Source organism: Gymnogyps californianus, chromosome 1, assembly GCF_018139145.2.
Source record: "Gymnogyps californianus isolate 813 chromosome 1, ASM1813914v2, whole genome shotgun sequence".
NCBI classification, from domain to species: Eukaryota; Metazoa; Chordata; class Aves; order Accipitriformes; family Cathartidae; genus Gymnogyps; species Gymnogyps californianus.
This window is the reverse complement of record NC_059471.1, coordinates 84,645,033-84,658,691: the sequence shown is the minus strand read 5'-3', so window position 1 is coordinate 84,658,691 and position 13,659 is coordinate 84,645,033. Positions and strand designations below refer to the sequence as shown.

The 13,659-nt window shown below is 39.7% G+C and overlaps 1 protein-coding gene across 1 annotated transcript in view; it reads left to right on the top strand.

Moving 5' to 3' along the window:
• CTPS2 (CTP synthase 2) overlaps positions 1 to 13,659 on the top strand; it is an 83,470-nt gene that overhangs the window by 66,491 nt on the left and 3,320 nt on the right. Inside the window, exons 16-18 of the mRNA XM_050910637.1 lie at positions 674 to 770; positions 4,170 to 4,314; positions 13,505 to 13,615. Of these exons, the coding sequence (XP_050766594.1) occupies positions 674 to 770; positions 4,170 to 4,314; positions 13,505 to 13,574 (312 nt within the window). The 3' untranslated portion in view covers positions 13,575 to 13,615. The remainder of the gene's footprint in view (positions 1 to 673; positions 771 to 4,169; positions 4,315 to 13,504; positions 13,616 to 13,659) is intronic.

Sequence of the window (13,659 nt, the reverse complement as noted above, 5' to 3'; positions counted from 1 at the left end):
TGTACATTCAAAACACTGTTATTCAAGGAGACAGGCAAGAGCTAGACTCCTAGAGTTATCTCTGAGATAGTTCAGAAGGGACCCGACTCCATCAGTGTCTGCAGAGGGGCCTGAGCTATGAGATGTGTGCATGCTACAAACTGGTTCAGACAATGTTAAGTTTCCTTAAAAAACTGGGAGGAGAATGTGATGGCGGTAAAGGTGCTCAGAGTTTGAATGTTAACTGAGTGGTTAGAACATCACCAAGGAAATGAAATAGCCCACTGCAGAGCTCCTCAGTTTGAAGGAGGAACTGAACCACAGCTTGTGTCATAACCACTGAAATGCAGGGTTCAAAGAGGAGGTCAGTCTTTACTGTAGTGGGCCATTTAAAAAACAAGGAATGAAAGCTGCTCAGAATCAGGAGGACAGCAAGCAGAAGGGACCCTGGCTTTAATCTTTTGAATGTTATGTAGTAAGTTTTAAAATTACTGATTCATACCTTATTAAATAAGGATGCCCACTTTTACAAATTTATACCAGAGTTGTTAAAACAAGAAAGCAAAAGTTCCCAACTCTTTTCTCAATTCTTTTCATTCTTGTATACACATTAAAAACATTACAATTAACTACTACTGTTTGTTAAATCCAAAGATAAATAGAACTACAATTATTATTACTTTCAATATTTCAGGTGAACCCAGAATTGACTCACTGCTTTGAAGAGAAAGGTTTGAAATTTGTTGGCCATGATACAGAAGGGAACAGAATGGAAATTATTGAACTGGAGAGTGAGTGTCTTACTTGTCTGTAGTACTTTCTGCACCTACTAAAACCATGTAAACTATAGGTTGTTAAATGGCATGTAGGCACAATATTTAGCTGTCATAACAGCCCAGATCATGTTGGGGGATACTGCTCACTCCACCTGTGTATTACAATGGGTGAAGATTCAGAGGATGTTAGGAGAAGTCTTACACTTTTCAAGGATTGCACGTGTATTTGATTATCAGGGAGAGACATGCTCCTTTTCCAAAAGGTCATAATTCTAGCTCAGTGGGATTTGGCTATGTAGAATCATTGAGTGATTTGGGAGGTCATCTAGTCCAACCCTCTGCTTCAACACAGGGCTACCTTCAAATATAGATCAGGTTGCTGAGAGCCATATCAGTCAAGTTTTGAGTATCTCCAAGTATGCTGTTGGTTGGACTTCAAACCACTCATCACTACTCTTTGAACCCAGCAGTCCAGCCATTTTTTAACACACTTGATAGTCTACCCATAGTCCATAGCTCCCAACTTGGATGCTAGGAAACCATATCAAAAGCCTTGCTAAAGTCAGGATAAAGGAAGGCTGCTGCTCTCCCTGCATCCAAAGACTGATTGTTCCCAAGCTTGTGCCCAATTGTCTTCCTGTCCTTCATGTGTCTGGAAATGCCTTGAAGGAGGATTTGTTTCATAATCTTGCCATAAACTGAGGTTAGGCTGACCATCCTGTAGTTCCTTGGATCCTTCTTTTTGTCTTTCTTGAAGAAGGGCATGGTGACTGCCTTTTTCCAGTCATCAGGGACCTCTCATGATTGCCTTGGCCTTTTAAAGATAAAAAACAGCTTCACGATGACATTGGCCTGCTCCCTAAACACCCTCAAATATTCTTGGTCAGGTCCCAATAACTAATACATGATCAGTTTCCTTGAGCATATGAAATATGTATACATATACAGCCAAAGTATAAAACATCACTGGAATATATTACCTAGAGAGGCTGTGAAATCTCCATCTTTGCAGATAGAGACCTTCAAAACTTGACTAGATAAAGCTGTCAGCAACCTGACTGAACTTTGAACTTGACCCTGCTTTGAGCAGGAGGTGGGACTAGAGACCTCCCAAAGTGCCTTCCAATCAGCTTGTGTCTCCTTCAGTTATCCTCTGTTTAGAATCATAGAAAAAAGTATGAAAATCAAATAGAAACTAAGCTCCTTTCTTTCACAGAAGGGATTCGGATAGATGAGGGTTTGATACTGTGGAAATCTGGTAGATTTGGACTACTTTACGAAGTAAGACTTGATGTCTTTTCTAAAACGTTCTGAAATAAAAAAGAGCTACACTGCATATGTTTGTTGAATCCTACACAGAGTAGCTTTTAAAAACAATCCCTTTGATTTAACTTGATTCTTTGATTAACTTCTTGCTGTTAAGTCACTGTTGGCTAGATGAGTATCAGGCACCTGAAGATGCAGGCTACCTTACAAGATTTTTTTTTTTCTTTTCTTATGTGGCCACTAATTGCCGTTGGTTAAGATAAACTCCATGCACAGAAACATAAATTTGTCATAAGAATACATTATCATCCTATGGAGTGGTATTTGTGACATGATGCTCCTGAGAATTCATTTTATATACTCCATGGTACGTTGGAGAACAGTGCTGTAATTTTGAACCTGGGTTTGAATATAGACACCTACTTAAAATGTCAAGCAACTGCACCATAGAGAGTAATCTGAGAGCAAAGGATACACATGAATTCATAAACTACTAATTGTCATGGTGTTCTTTGCTTAGTTTGTTCCTGATAGATTACCTGTTACGCATGCTGGTGTTGGGATGCTATTTTGTCTGCCTGCATGAAACAACTTCGATAGAGAGCATCGTGAAATAAATCAGGCAAAATTTTTAAATTGCATGTTACTGTGAAAAGAATAAAAGCAGCAGTAAAACCTGGAATTATTTCACAATGGGCTGCAAGGAGACTCTGATTACTAAAGAAAAACAGTCATCATAGGGAGGAGGGTGGGTTGGAGCAGAAGCACAGAAATAACAGAACACCAGATAGCTTAGGCAAAGCTTTTAAGCAAAATATCCCCACAGGAAATATCTGATGCTTTGTCATTGTCTTATTTTACAGCTTTAGAGAACTAAATTGCATGGTAGAGAGAAAGAAGTTATGGGATAAATTTAGGATCCAGGTTCTCTTTAAGACATAGCAGCAGAGAAGAGCAGTCTACTAGATCATGTAGTTTATCTTCATAGAAGAAAAACTCAGCTTTCTTGTTATCACTTATTCTGTACTGCAGAGAAATTCCTTGAATGTTTGGGATTATTTTGGAAATTGTTGAACCAGAAGAGATCTGTAGTTAATTCCGTCCAGCGTCCTGGCACTAGAAGTGGTTAATGTTAGCTCCTTTAAAACAATATTCAGAGAAGGAACAGGTGCACAGCATGAGAGAGTACAAAAACATTTTTTCTTCCTTATCCTTTTGAAGAAGACAGAAGGGAAGCAGAAGCAGTAGTAAAGAGATGCTTTAACTGGGAAAGAGAGCTGAAGATTTAAGAGAAGATGAAGCAGCGTGGCTTGTTTAGCTTAGCAGGTGGAGTTGAATGATGGTGTTATTGTCATCCTTAAACACACAGGCCAAACAGCAGGAGAGAAGAGCACCATAAGAAATGGATATAAGTTGGCTGTAACAAAGATGACCTGTGAATTAGGAAAAGGTTTCTAAGCAAAAGGAGAGAGTATCGGAAGAGCTTTCTAGTGGGAGCAAAAAAACGTAGGGGGTGTTTTGGCAGAGCCTTGACCTTTTGTGCGTGAGACTACACGATGTAGCTGCATTCAATAACAGGAGGCTGGACTTAATGTCCCAGGAGAACCCTTCCAGGCCTAATTATTTGAAGCTTGTTTTCCCCAGTTTTCTCTGTATGTTGCTTTTATATCCATCTCTTAGTGTGTAAATAGTTGCTGTATGGTAAAGCGTGGTCTTTTAGGAACTGTTTTGTTTTTCCCTCAGATATGTATGGGTGCATGTTCTAAATATATATGCATAAATATATATTGAAAACCAAAATACTATGAAAATAACATGATAAATGTAGACTTTGTGGTTATTCCCCCCTTCCTCCCTCCCTTACATGTTGGTACAGGTTTATTATTCAGCTTTTAATTACATCATTGTGCATGTTAAGGTTGAATCACAGGGTGATTTTTCCTTAATTTGCCTTACTAACCTTCTGCCTCTGTTGTCAGTTGCTTTTCATGGAAAAAGTTAAGGTTCCTGCTGCCTCACCCTTAAATTCACACATGCTGATCTGGCTTCTGGACTCCTGTGTGAAATCTTCAATAAACTTTTTTCCTAACAGTTGTTCTACTATCTTCTTCCTGCATCTTACAATTTTCTTTGACATCTATCTTGTAGATCACCCATATTTTGTGGGAGTTCAGTTCCACCCAGAGTTTTCCTCAAGACCTATGAAACCTTCACCTCCATACCTTGGACTGTTGCTAGCAGCAACTGGGACACTCAATGCATACCTGCAACGTGGATGTAAATTGTCTCCAAGGTAATCTTTCTTTCTTACTTGCCTGCAGTTTGACAGTCACATTTTTGGAGGGACTATCCTGCCCTGCCATTCAGAAGTCCAGAAGAGGAAAAAGAGTTCTTCATGTGTTGATTTACTTGTTCCTGTGCATGCCTGACATAAACTGTGGTGTAAAAGTATCTGTAAGCAGTAAGCACAGTTCCTGACTTCCTCCTTTTCAGAGGCTATTAGGGCTAAAGCCAGATCCATACATTATAACAGAAAGAAGCAAAAAACCTTTAGTAAATTCACGTGAAGTTAGTGGCCCTCTGTGTTAACTTTCATTAATGGTAGTTTCACAGGGAAAGAGATTTGCTAGAGGATCAGGCAATGAAGTTAAATTCTTACCTAGTTGTATTTGAATGATGATAGTAACAAAAAAGAAAACACTGATTTTATTTTGCAGTAGCTAAATAATTAACACCATCTAGCAGTGACAGGCCTGAAACAAAACAGTTGGGATATCTTTAGACTTATGGAAGGGTTTGGATCTAGATCAAAACTGGATGGTTCAGCCAAACTAAAATCCTTTGTCCCAGTTCCCTTGGACGCAGAGTTTTTGGTTTATTGAATGTAGCAATAGTTTTTAGCCAGTGTTAACTCATTCTTGTTTATTTCAATAATATTAATAACAGTTACAATTTCATTACAATAATAATAATAAAGAGGTCAGAGGGAAGCCTAGGGTACAATAACAAAACTGAAAAAAAAATTATAAAAAAAAAAAAATCACAGAATGACTGAATAAAAACACAGAACAGATCCAACTCTGGCTTAGTGGCTTTTCCTCTAAACAAGGCACCAAACTTACTAGTTTTGTGGGGTGGGGTTTTTTTGAGCATTGCTTTCTATTAAAATGAGGTCCTTTTCTTAAGCGAGAAATAGCAATTTTATTCAGGTTTCAGTAGTAATGGAAAATAGCCAAGCCAGACCAGATCAATCTATTTTGGTACACTGCTTCTTATGGGTATCTGTTGTCTTTCATAAATTCACCTCATCTTTGCTCACCCTGGCCAATTGTGCAATGATGTACATACAGAGAGAATTTCTTTCTGATCTGCAAACTACAGCTTGATTTAAATACTCCTGTTACCTTAGCCTGTCATTGTTATTAGCAGTCATAACATTATCTACCTTTTAAAATTTGTGCCAGTGCATTACACAGATCAAATTTTTGTGGTGCTTGGCAGGAGGGAGTCTTCAAGCACAGTGCTCTTCAGTCTTTTCCTCTTGTGGGTACAGTTCATCTTGTTTCCCAGGTCCCAATATCCTTTCTTTTACTGCTCCCTCCCATAAGTATACCTATTTGTCTCTCTGAGATAAAGAAAAATTACTTTTTTTGAACAAGTGATCTGCATGTGTCCTGCTTATTTAAATTTCAATCCCTTAGCATTATAGCAAATATGTTTTCTAACCTTGACTTTAAATTTCAGCAATTACTGAATGTGCTGCACTTACACTTATTTGGATTAATCAATAAAAAAGTATACCCAACACTTTTTCTTCATGTTCATACAATAAACTCCAACCACCACTTAAACATTTAGCAAAGACAAAAATTCATACCCCAAAACTTTATATATAAAAATACAAATTTTACCATTTACCTAGTTACACAGCAGTCAAGCAAACCCCTCTGTCTTGAGAAAGAGCATTGGAATAGAAAAACATTTTGAGGCTAAAAGAGGAGCATTTTGCAGGGAAGAACGTTCAGGAGGGAATTTCAGTGCTAATTACAGCACACCCACTCATATTAACATATCCACCTGCTGAGTGGAAAGGATTTCCAATTTAAACCTTTAAACTCCAGAATGCTAGTGATTTCATTGAGCAGTAAAGCTAAGGCATGTCGTAACAAGACTGAAACAAATCTGAGGAGAGGATTTTCTGCACACCTCATCCAGCACTGCCTGCATGAATTGTAGTCATGCTGTTGACTAGAGCAAAGATGTAACCTGAAAGAGAATTTGTGGAGGCCAGCAAGTTGAGCAGATTACTTAAACTAGGCTATTAAAAACACTAAGAAGAGAGTTAAAAAGGAAATACATATTTCAGCATGAGATTCTTAACAGGAAGTCATTACCCCAGAACATTTAACAGCCCCATAATTAGGATGCAATTTTAGAACATCTGACACCTGGACAGAAGCCCTAGCTTCTAAGCAAAGCAAACAGTAAATTTAAAGATGCATCACACCTCCCAGGAGAGTGTCCTAAATAAATAAAAGTGAATAAACCTTCTCCTAAATTTTTGTGAGGCCTAGTCTAGTAGACAGTCTGAGAATGCTTACACATAGGCATGAGCATACCTAGTTTGAGACTGGAATGCATCCTCTGGGGTAAACTTAGTTCCCAGAAGCTTTGGTGCGTACAGAGACAGGCAAGAACTGAGCAAAGGATCAGAGTAACTCAGTGATGAGTTATTACTTAGTTATCTGAAGTGGTAGTTGGGCATCTAAGTTGCCTTTGTGGTTTCAACCTCTTGTGCTTTATGGCATGAGCGCCTAACCATCAAAGCCATGCATTTCATTTCCTTGTGAATGCTTTTAAATCATGACCTTTTCCAAATCTTTCCATGGAAATACTGAAGTCACCATTTCATACAGAGCTCAGGAAGGTGAGAGGTTGCCAGTTTACATGTTTCTTTTTAAAGGAGAGAGAAAACCAGAACCACAGGAGACTCTCAGAAAGTGTACAATACCCACAAATATGCTGCTTTTTAAGAGAAAACAAAAAGTTTTAATGGAAAACTAGTGGATGAAGAGGGGAACTTCACATGTAATGTTGTTGTCTTTTACTGAGTCTTACAGAGTTTCATTTGGATAAAGTAATAAAAACTGGCTTATCTTTGGGAACAGTGTCATATGGATTGCAAAATCACTGATGGATTGCAAAATCACACAATAAAGCCATATTGCTGTTTTTTTTTCCCCATAGCAAGTTTAGCATCAGCAGGCTTTATTTCTTCTTTCCCCTCAACCAACATCTTTATTAATAGCCTACAAGAGTAGGCCACAGTGCATTAATGATATTTGCAAATAAAGTCATTTAAATAAGAGCTGAAAGCACTATTCAGAACAAAGAAATAAGATAAAAATATATAGGGAATTTAGAAACCTGTGCTGAAAATAATGAAATCATGTGTTTCGTTGGAGGAAGAGGGTAACAAGTTAAAGATTCACACAATGTCCAGTAGATGGGAGGAAATGTAGGAAGTGAGAGATGTTCCTAGGTGAGAAAGTGTGGGCAACTAGGACTACCGCCAAAAGAAATTTTTGCAAGTCGTTAGTGAATATGCTAATGTGAGGCACCAATGCAATGCCATCTAGTCACAGAGTACTCTGTTAAGTTCTAGACAGGTTATTAATAAAAGATGACTTATGAGTTGCATTCAGAGACAAGGAACAAAAGTGGCCGGAGGACAGAAGGAGTGGTGCATAAAGAAAAAAACCTCAAGAAGATTTACCTATATGGTGCTTAGTGCACTAAGATGGTCCAGCTATCTCCCAAATCAGCTGTATAGGGAGGTTTGGGCAAGCACCTACGAACAGAACAGGAAACAGCCTGTGTGACATGTCCTGGTGTAGGAGGGACAAAGAAGGTATGGGCAGGGCTATCTCTGATGGCCCCTGTACATTGTCCCCAACCAAGAACACATCTGGCACAGCATCATATTTCTGCCATTTGCCAAATCCAGACATTTCAGAGGAAAGTGAAGAAAATCTTGTGGTTTGAAGACAGTCAAGAGAGCAGCAAGAGAGGGGCTTCTCCACAAAAGAAGACAATCCAGGAGCTAGGGGTGGCAACTGTACTGCTAGGCATAGTGTCCTCACCAGCAGGAGTCAGTGCTACAGTTGCCAAAGAAGGCAAGCGGACCGGCTCCAGTGACAGTCACCATGTCCTACAGACAGTCCAGTGCTGAAGTGCAAAGTGATGAGTTAGGTCTGAGGTCAATCCAGGAAGTCCAGTCAACAAGTGACTACAGAACTACAGAGAAGGGTACAGGCATGCCTGCGACATAGCTCAGGCAAGGATTGGGAGCCAAGGCTCCTGGGCCCATCGGTGGAGGCCCCAGGTGAGGATGGTCAGGGCAGCTAAGACCTGTTGGTACCCTCAGAGCTCTTACAGAAAACTATAGAAAAAGTTTTAAAGGAAGTCCCTTCTCAACCATAGTGGTACTTAGTGATGAACTTAGTAATGGTTAGTTATGGCAGTTACTTTGTCATTTTAATATTAGATGTTTACAGTGACGACACTTCTGAGCTAGTCACCCCAAGTCTTTTTCTGTAGTCGCTAAGTGAATATGCACTTTAAAGAAGCCAAATAGCTCATGATAGTGGGTCAGAAGCATTATACCCTACAAGTGCCTGTTTCTCTCCATTGCTTGTAAGAAGCTGATGGTAACTATCTCAGATGAAGATGTCTAAAGCTGAATGAATTGAATCCCATGCATAAGACTCAGCTGAGAGTTTTGATAACACCCGGATATGTTCTGGCATCTTGGTTGTGATTTTTGTAATGCTGGGTCCTAATAAAACCGTTATTCTAGGTCCAGTTACGTGAGTGCAGATGTCTGGCAGGTTGGAACTGGGGAGTCTTAGGTATGTGCTGAGAGATTCTTCAATGAAATGATGTTTCATGGAAGCATGGGATCATATAATGATGGTGATCATAATAAATGATATATGATCATTTTTATGATCGTATAATGATCATAAAAATATGCACTGAGAAATATGGGTGACTGCAATTGTAACCATTGCACAATCAAGTATGCATTTATTTTAAATAATGTTTTATTGACTATAATAATTTTAATCATTCAGCTTTTTCTGGGAGGAATAAATAATAATAATTGACAGATTTCTTTTTGCTAGGTTCTCAAAAGCTATAACAAGTGTTTGTTTTAAACAGCCACAGCCTGTACTAAATGTAATTACATTTATCTTTAATTTGCATTGAGGAAGAAATGCACTTAGCTTGGCTCCTGCCTTTGCAAGGAATAGCATTACTGTAACAATTGTTTAAATTGCTTACATTTCTGGAAAAGGACTTTTTTGTCAATTATACGTTAAAAAAGGATGAAAATAGCCCCTCTGAAACTGTGTCAAATACTTCGTTTCTAAAGAATGTTGATCTGGATTTTCCACGTGAAACAAACAGAACGTTCAAGGAGTACCCATTTTACAGTTGCCTGTGTTTCTTAATAAAAACATTGAAAGCAGGGAGTTTGGCGCTATTGAGTGCCTGTTTGAGAAATATAGCTTTAAAATTAATCTTGAGTCTTAATTCTAGTGATTTTGCAGCTGAGATTGGTTGCTGAGGTGATGCATTACAGCTTCATGCCGTGTGGCCCCAGCTGTCGGCTACCTTCCATACCATACTTACAGGCAATCTTCTCATCTTGCTTCCTTCTGTGCTTTAGACTGATGCATAGCAGAGGTATGATGATACCTCTGTCAGTAGAACAGAGAGATCTGAAACGGGCATGAATTTGGTAATAATGGAACACATGCAGGGGGAAGCTCTTTTTATTGCTTACGTCTTTGGAAGACAGGGAGCTGAGGATGAGTGAACTTTAAAACAAAACCCCATAATGTAATTTCTCAACAGAGGATGTTTTCCTTGCTCCAGTCAGGAAATATGTTGCAGTTCACTGCAAAGTGAAATGCCAGCTAGGTACTAGTAGATGTTTCACATTGCAGTGAATGTATTTCCGTTAACTACAGGTAGAGTAGGTGTAAGGATCAAAGTGACCAAAATTCTTCATCTTGAAGACTGAACTGACTGACTAGATGCAGTGACACTGCATACTCTTGAGTTTTGTTCTGTTTTTCTCTTGGCCACATCTTTATACTCCAGATCCCGTGAGAAAAAAAAGGCGGAATAGAACCGCGGTGGTGGCCTTAGATCTGCTCACTAGCTCCTTTTTGTTGGGAGTCCACTGTTGTAAGAGTCATTACAAACAAGATGAAGTGGGTGTCAGGTTCCTGCCCAAGATAATTACTAATTAATTTATACACAAACTGAGAGAAAACTTGCTGAAGGAAATGTAAGCATATTTTTTCAGTTGAGGGCTCAGTGTGAAAAAGAGTTTCATAAAGGAAAAGCTGGGCTTATTTGGTTTCCCACCACCACCACTTTCACAGCCAGCACATTTAAGTAAGGTTGCATAATATTAGCAACTGTGAGCACAAAATATCCATTTGGGTTTTGTGCTTGATATCTGTGTAGCAACTCAGTGTAATTTGGAAGGAAGTACACATTTATTCCGAAGAGAGGTGATGACTCATTTGTGGTTAATACCACCTGGAGTTTTTCTTCAGATTACTCATCAGTTGAATACAGTTCGTATCACAGTAAATCTTACGAACGGTACATCAGCACTGGTTTGGAGCTATAACACCCAGGTGCAGATATGCCAAGATTCATGAGTCCCTGTTTGCTTTCAAGTCCACTGGCAGCTTAACTCCTGAAGAAGTTCAGGTTTCCTTGGAGCCTAAGTTGTTCTTGTTACCGTGATACCGCAGTTTCTGGGGGTGCTTAGAGATATTGTTCAAGCAGCTGAAACTGTGAGACTGACAGTTACCTGAGTCTGAAGCCCAAGAGCTGATCCTTACCTGGGTATTTCCCCTACTTTTCTTGCCACTGTGGCCTGCCTGTTAGAGAGAAAACTGACTTACACCCCACAGAACAGCCCTGAAGTAGGGGAGACTGTGAGGTGCTACTGCAAAAGTCAGGAATGTGAGGACAAGAGCCCTTCTCTGTGATGCGGAGTCAAATCTTGTACTGAATTGGGCAGTGTGGGAACAGGAACAAAATTGTCACCGGCTGAGTAAGTGTTTTAGCCTCTGGGCTAGTAGCTAGCCAGGTGACCCTCAGCTTCTGCAAACTGGAAACAGGCCTGAGAAGTTGGAGTGGTAAGTTAATGAAATGACAGAAGCATCCAGTGTTGTGTGACTGCTTCTGTGGGTGAATGCCTCTAAAACCTATGTCATTGAGTGGGGGAGGACTGATGAGAGTGCTGGGTGGGGATCAGCGCCTAACTGTCTTCAAGAGATGAAGCTGGGCAGTTCTCCACTCACCTCATTGGTCCCTGAGCATTTTTATTTAAGCATCTGTCTCCCATGCTGTGTTATATACAGAGCTCTGGTGTATGTTTTTGCGCTGTGACTGCCACTGGGCAGCAGAGCCGATTAAAAAAAAAAAAGTTCTCTGAAGACTTTTGGCTTAAACCAGGGCTATCATAAGATTATGCAGCTCTCTGCAATCACAGTTTTACCCTCTGTTCTGTGGACAATTTTTGCTATTTTGCTGTGATGTGAAAATGCAAAACTCTTTTAATAATACTGAATTTTTATTCCATGTTTCCATGGGTACTTTCAGAAAGAAGTAAGTACAATGTCGGTGATGTTGTGTTTGTCTGTGTGCATCTGGCATGCTTGATCATACTGTTAACAACACTTCCCTCACTTGAACTGTGCAATTGTTTGCCAGCTGGTGACATGATCAAATTGAGCATTTCATACTAGCCCAATATGACACACTCTTTATAAGAACCGCATCAACAACATGCGTGTCGTGCGAATAAAGGGCAGAATGCTGTAGGCAAAGTCTTAATGTTAGAACAGTTGGAATATCTACACTGTCTTGTACAGAATTTGGTACAGTGATTTGCTGTAACTGTGGGAGGCGTTCCTAACAGTCAGAGGTAGAAATTAAATGAGATGACTGTTGGTCCCATTCCTCCTGTCCCACTCTTATTAAAATGGCTGTGTTTTTACCTAATCTCTGATTTTTTTTTTATTTTTTTTTTTTTTTTTTCCCCTCCCAAAGAAGAGAGGGTGAAATTCAGGCTACAAGGTAGTGCTCAGTAACAAGCACCAGTGTAGCTGAGTGCAGTTTGTTCACTGTTCCACATTGCAGTCTAGATCAAAGATCTCCAGCTGCGGGCTTACATAGTTCCCCTTGAAACATTACACAGCAGGCAGTCACTGTGGATCAGCTGATAAGGCTGTGTCTAGGTGGGTCATGGGCTATGTGCTTGATGTGTCAGTAGGAGATCGTGCCCAGAGGTGGGGAGCGTGACGTGACTGAGGTCCTGTTGGCTGGAGGATGAAGGTGTATGTGATAAGAGTGAGATGTGACAAGACAGCTGTGCAGTGGCTGGAGTAGAGTTGGTACCCAAGGCTGACACTGGTGTACCCACACAAACGAGGTCTGAGATCCCCGCCTGTACTGTGCTAACCATAACCTGTGCTCTGAAGTATCACAGAGCTGACCAGAATTATTGCTGCTCAAATGTACTTATCAGTTCCCTGGGCTCCCTTTGCTGGCTTCTGATCTTGGGAAATTCAAGTATCTGGAAAACAGAGTGTAGAAGTGAAGTATAGTAGGGGGAGGTTGAGGCTGGAGGTTCTTCTGAAGAGGTGCACTTAGAGTTAAGATAAACCTGGAGACACAATAGACATCACAGCTGACTGAAAATGTGGTTTGTGGGCACTTCTTTCTCTTAGTCGCTGTGGTGATTCCTGTTCTTCACTGTTTCCTTGTTCTGGCCACTTATAAAACAATCACTTGCATGGCAGTTTGTTCTGTGAAAACTGGTCGACTTCTCTCAGGACACAGCAGAAGGGGATAAAAACCTCAGGAAAAACTGTCAGGATATTGCTTAGTGCAATGAAAATGATTTATGTTCTCACTGGAAGAGCAAGAATTGTAATTTAAGTATAAATTGAAGCATTCTGAGTAAATAAAGTTAAAGCTGTCTTAACTTTTTCTGTGGTCAAAACAATCATTTTCTTTATCATCTAGGAGAAATTCCTTTTAGTCTTGCTCTGAATACCTGTTATTCTCCATGTTGTTAATCATGGTCGTAGGCACACAGCACCAGCAAACTGTAGAATGAATGTACAGGAGCCAAGTAAAAAGAAATTGAACATACTGTTTATCAGGTAGAATGTTTTTTCACATCAGGTCTTAGACTCCAAACTTAAGCCCATTCCTGTAGAGGAAGGCATTCTAAAATACCAAAATTGAGCATGAGCTTAAAGTAGTTTTCTGGAAGTGGGTTGCATTTGAGGAAAGTGTTGGTCATATGCATCATCTGGGTTGGAGGGTTTGAAATAAAGTATTTGTTTTAGATCCTTCTGACTGTGTATTGCTTTTAACAGTGACAGCTACAGTGACCTCAGTGATGACAGCTCTCCAGAAAAAGAGTTTTCTAATTCAGAAACAAGCTGAAATGATTGTATGAGATCACAGAAATGGATGATGCTATTGAGGTAAACTGAATTGTTTTGATACTGCTTTATGACATTTATTTCTT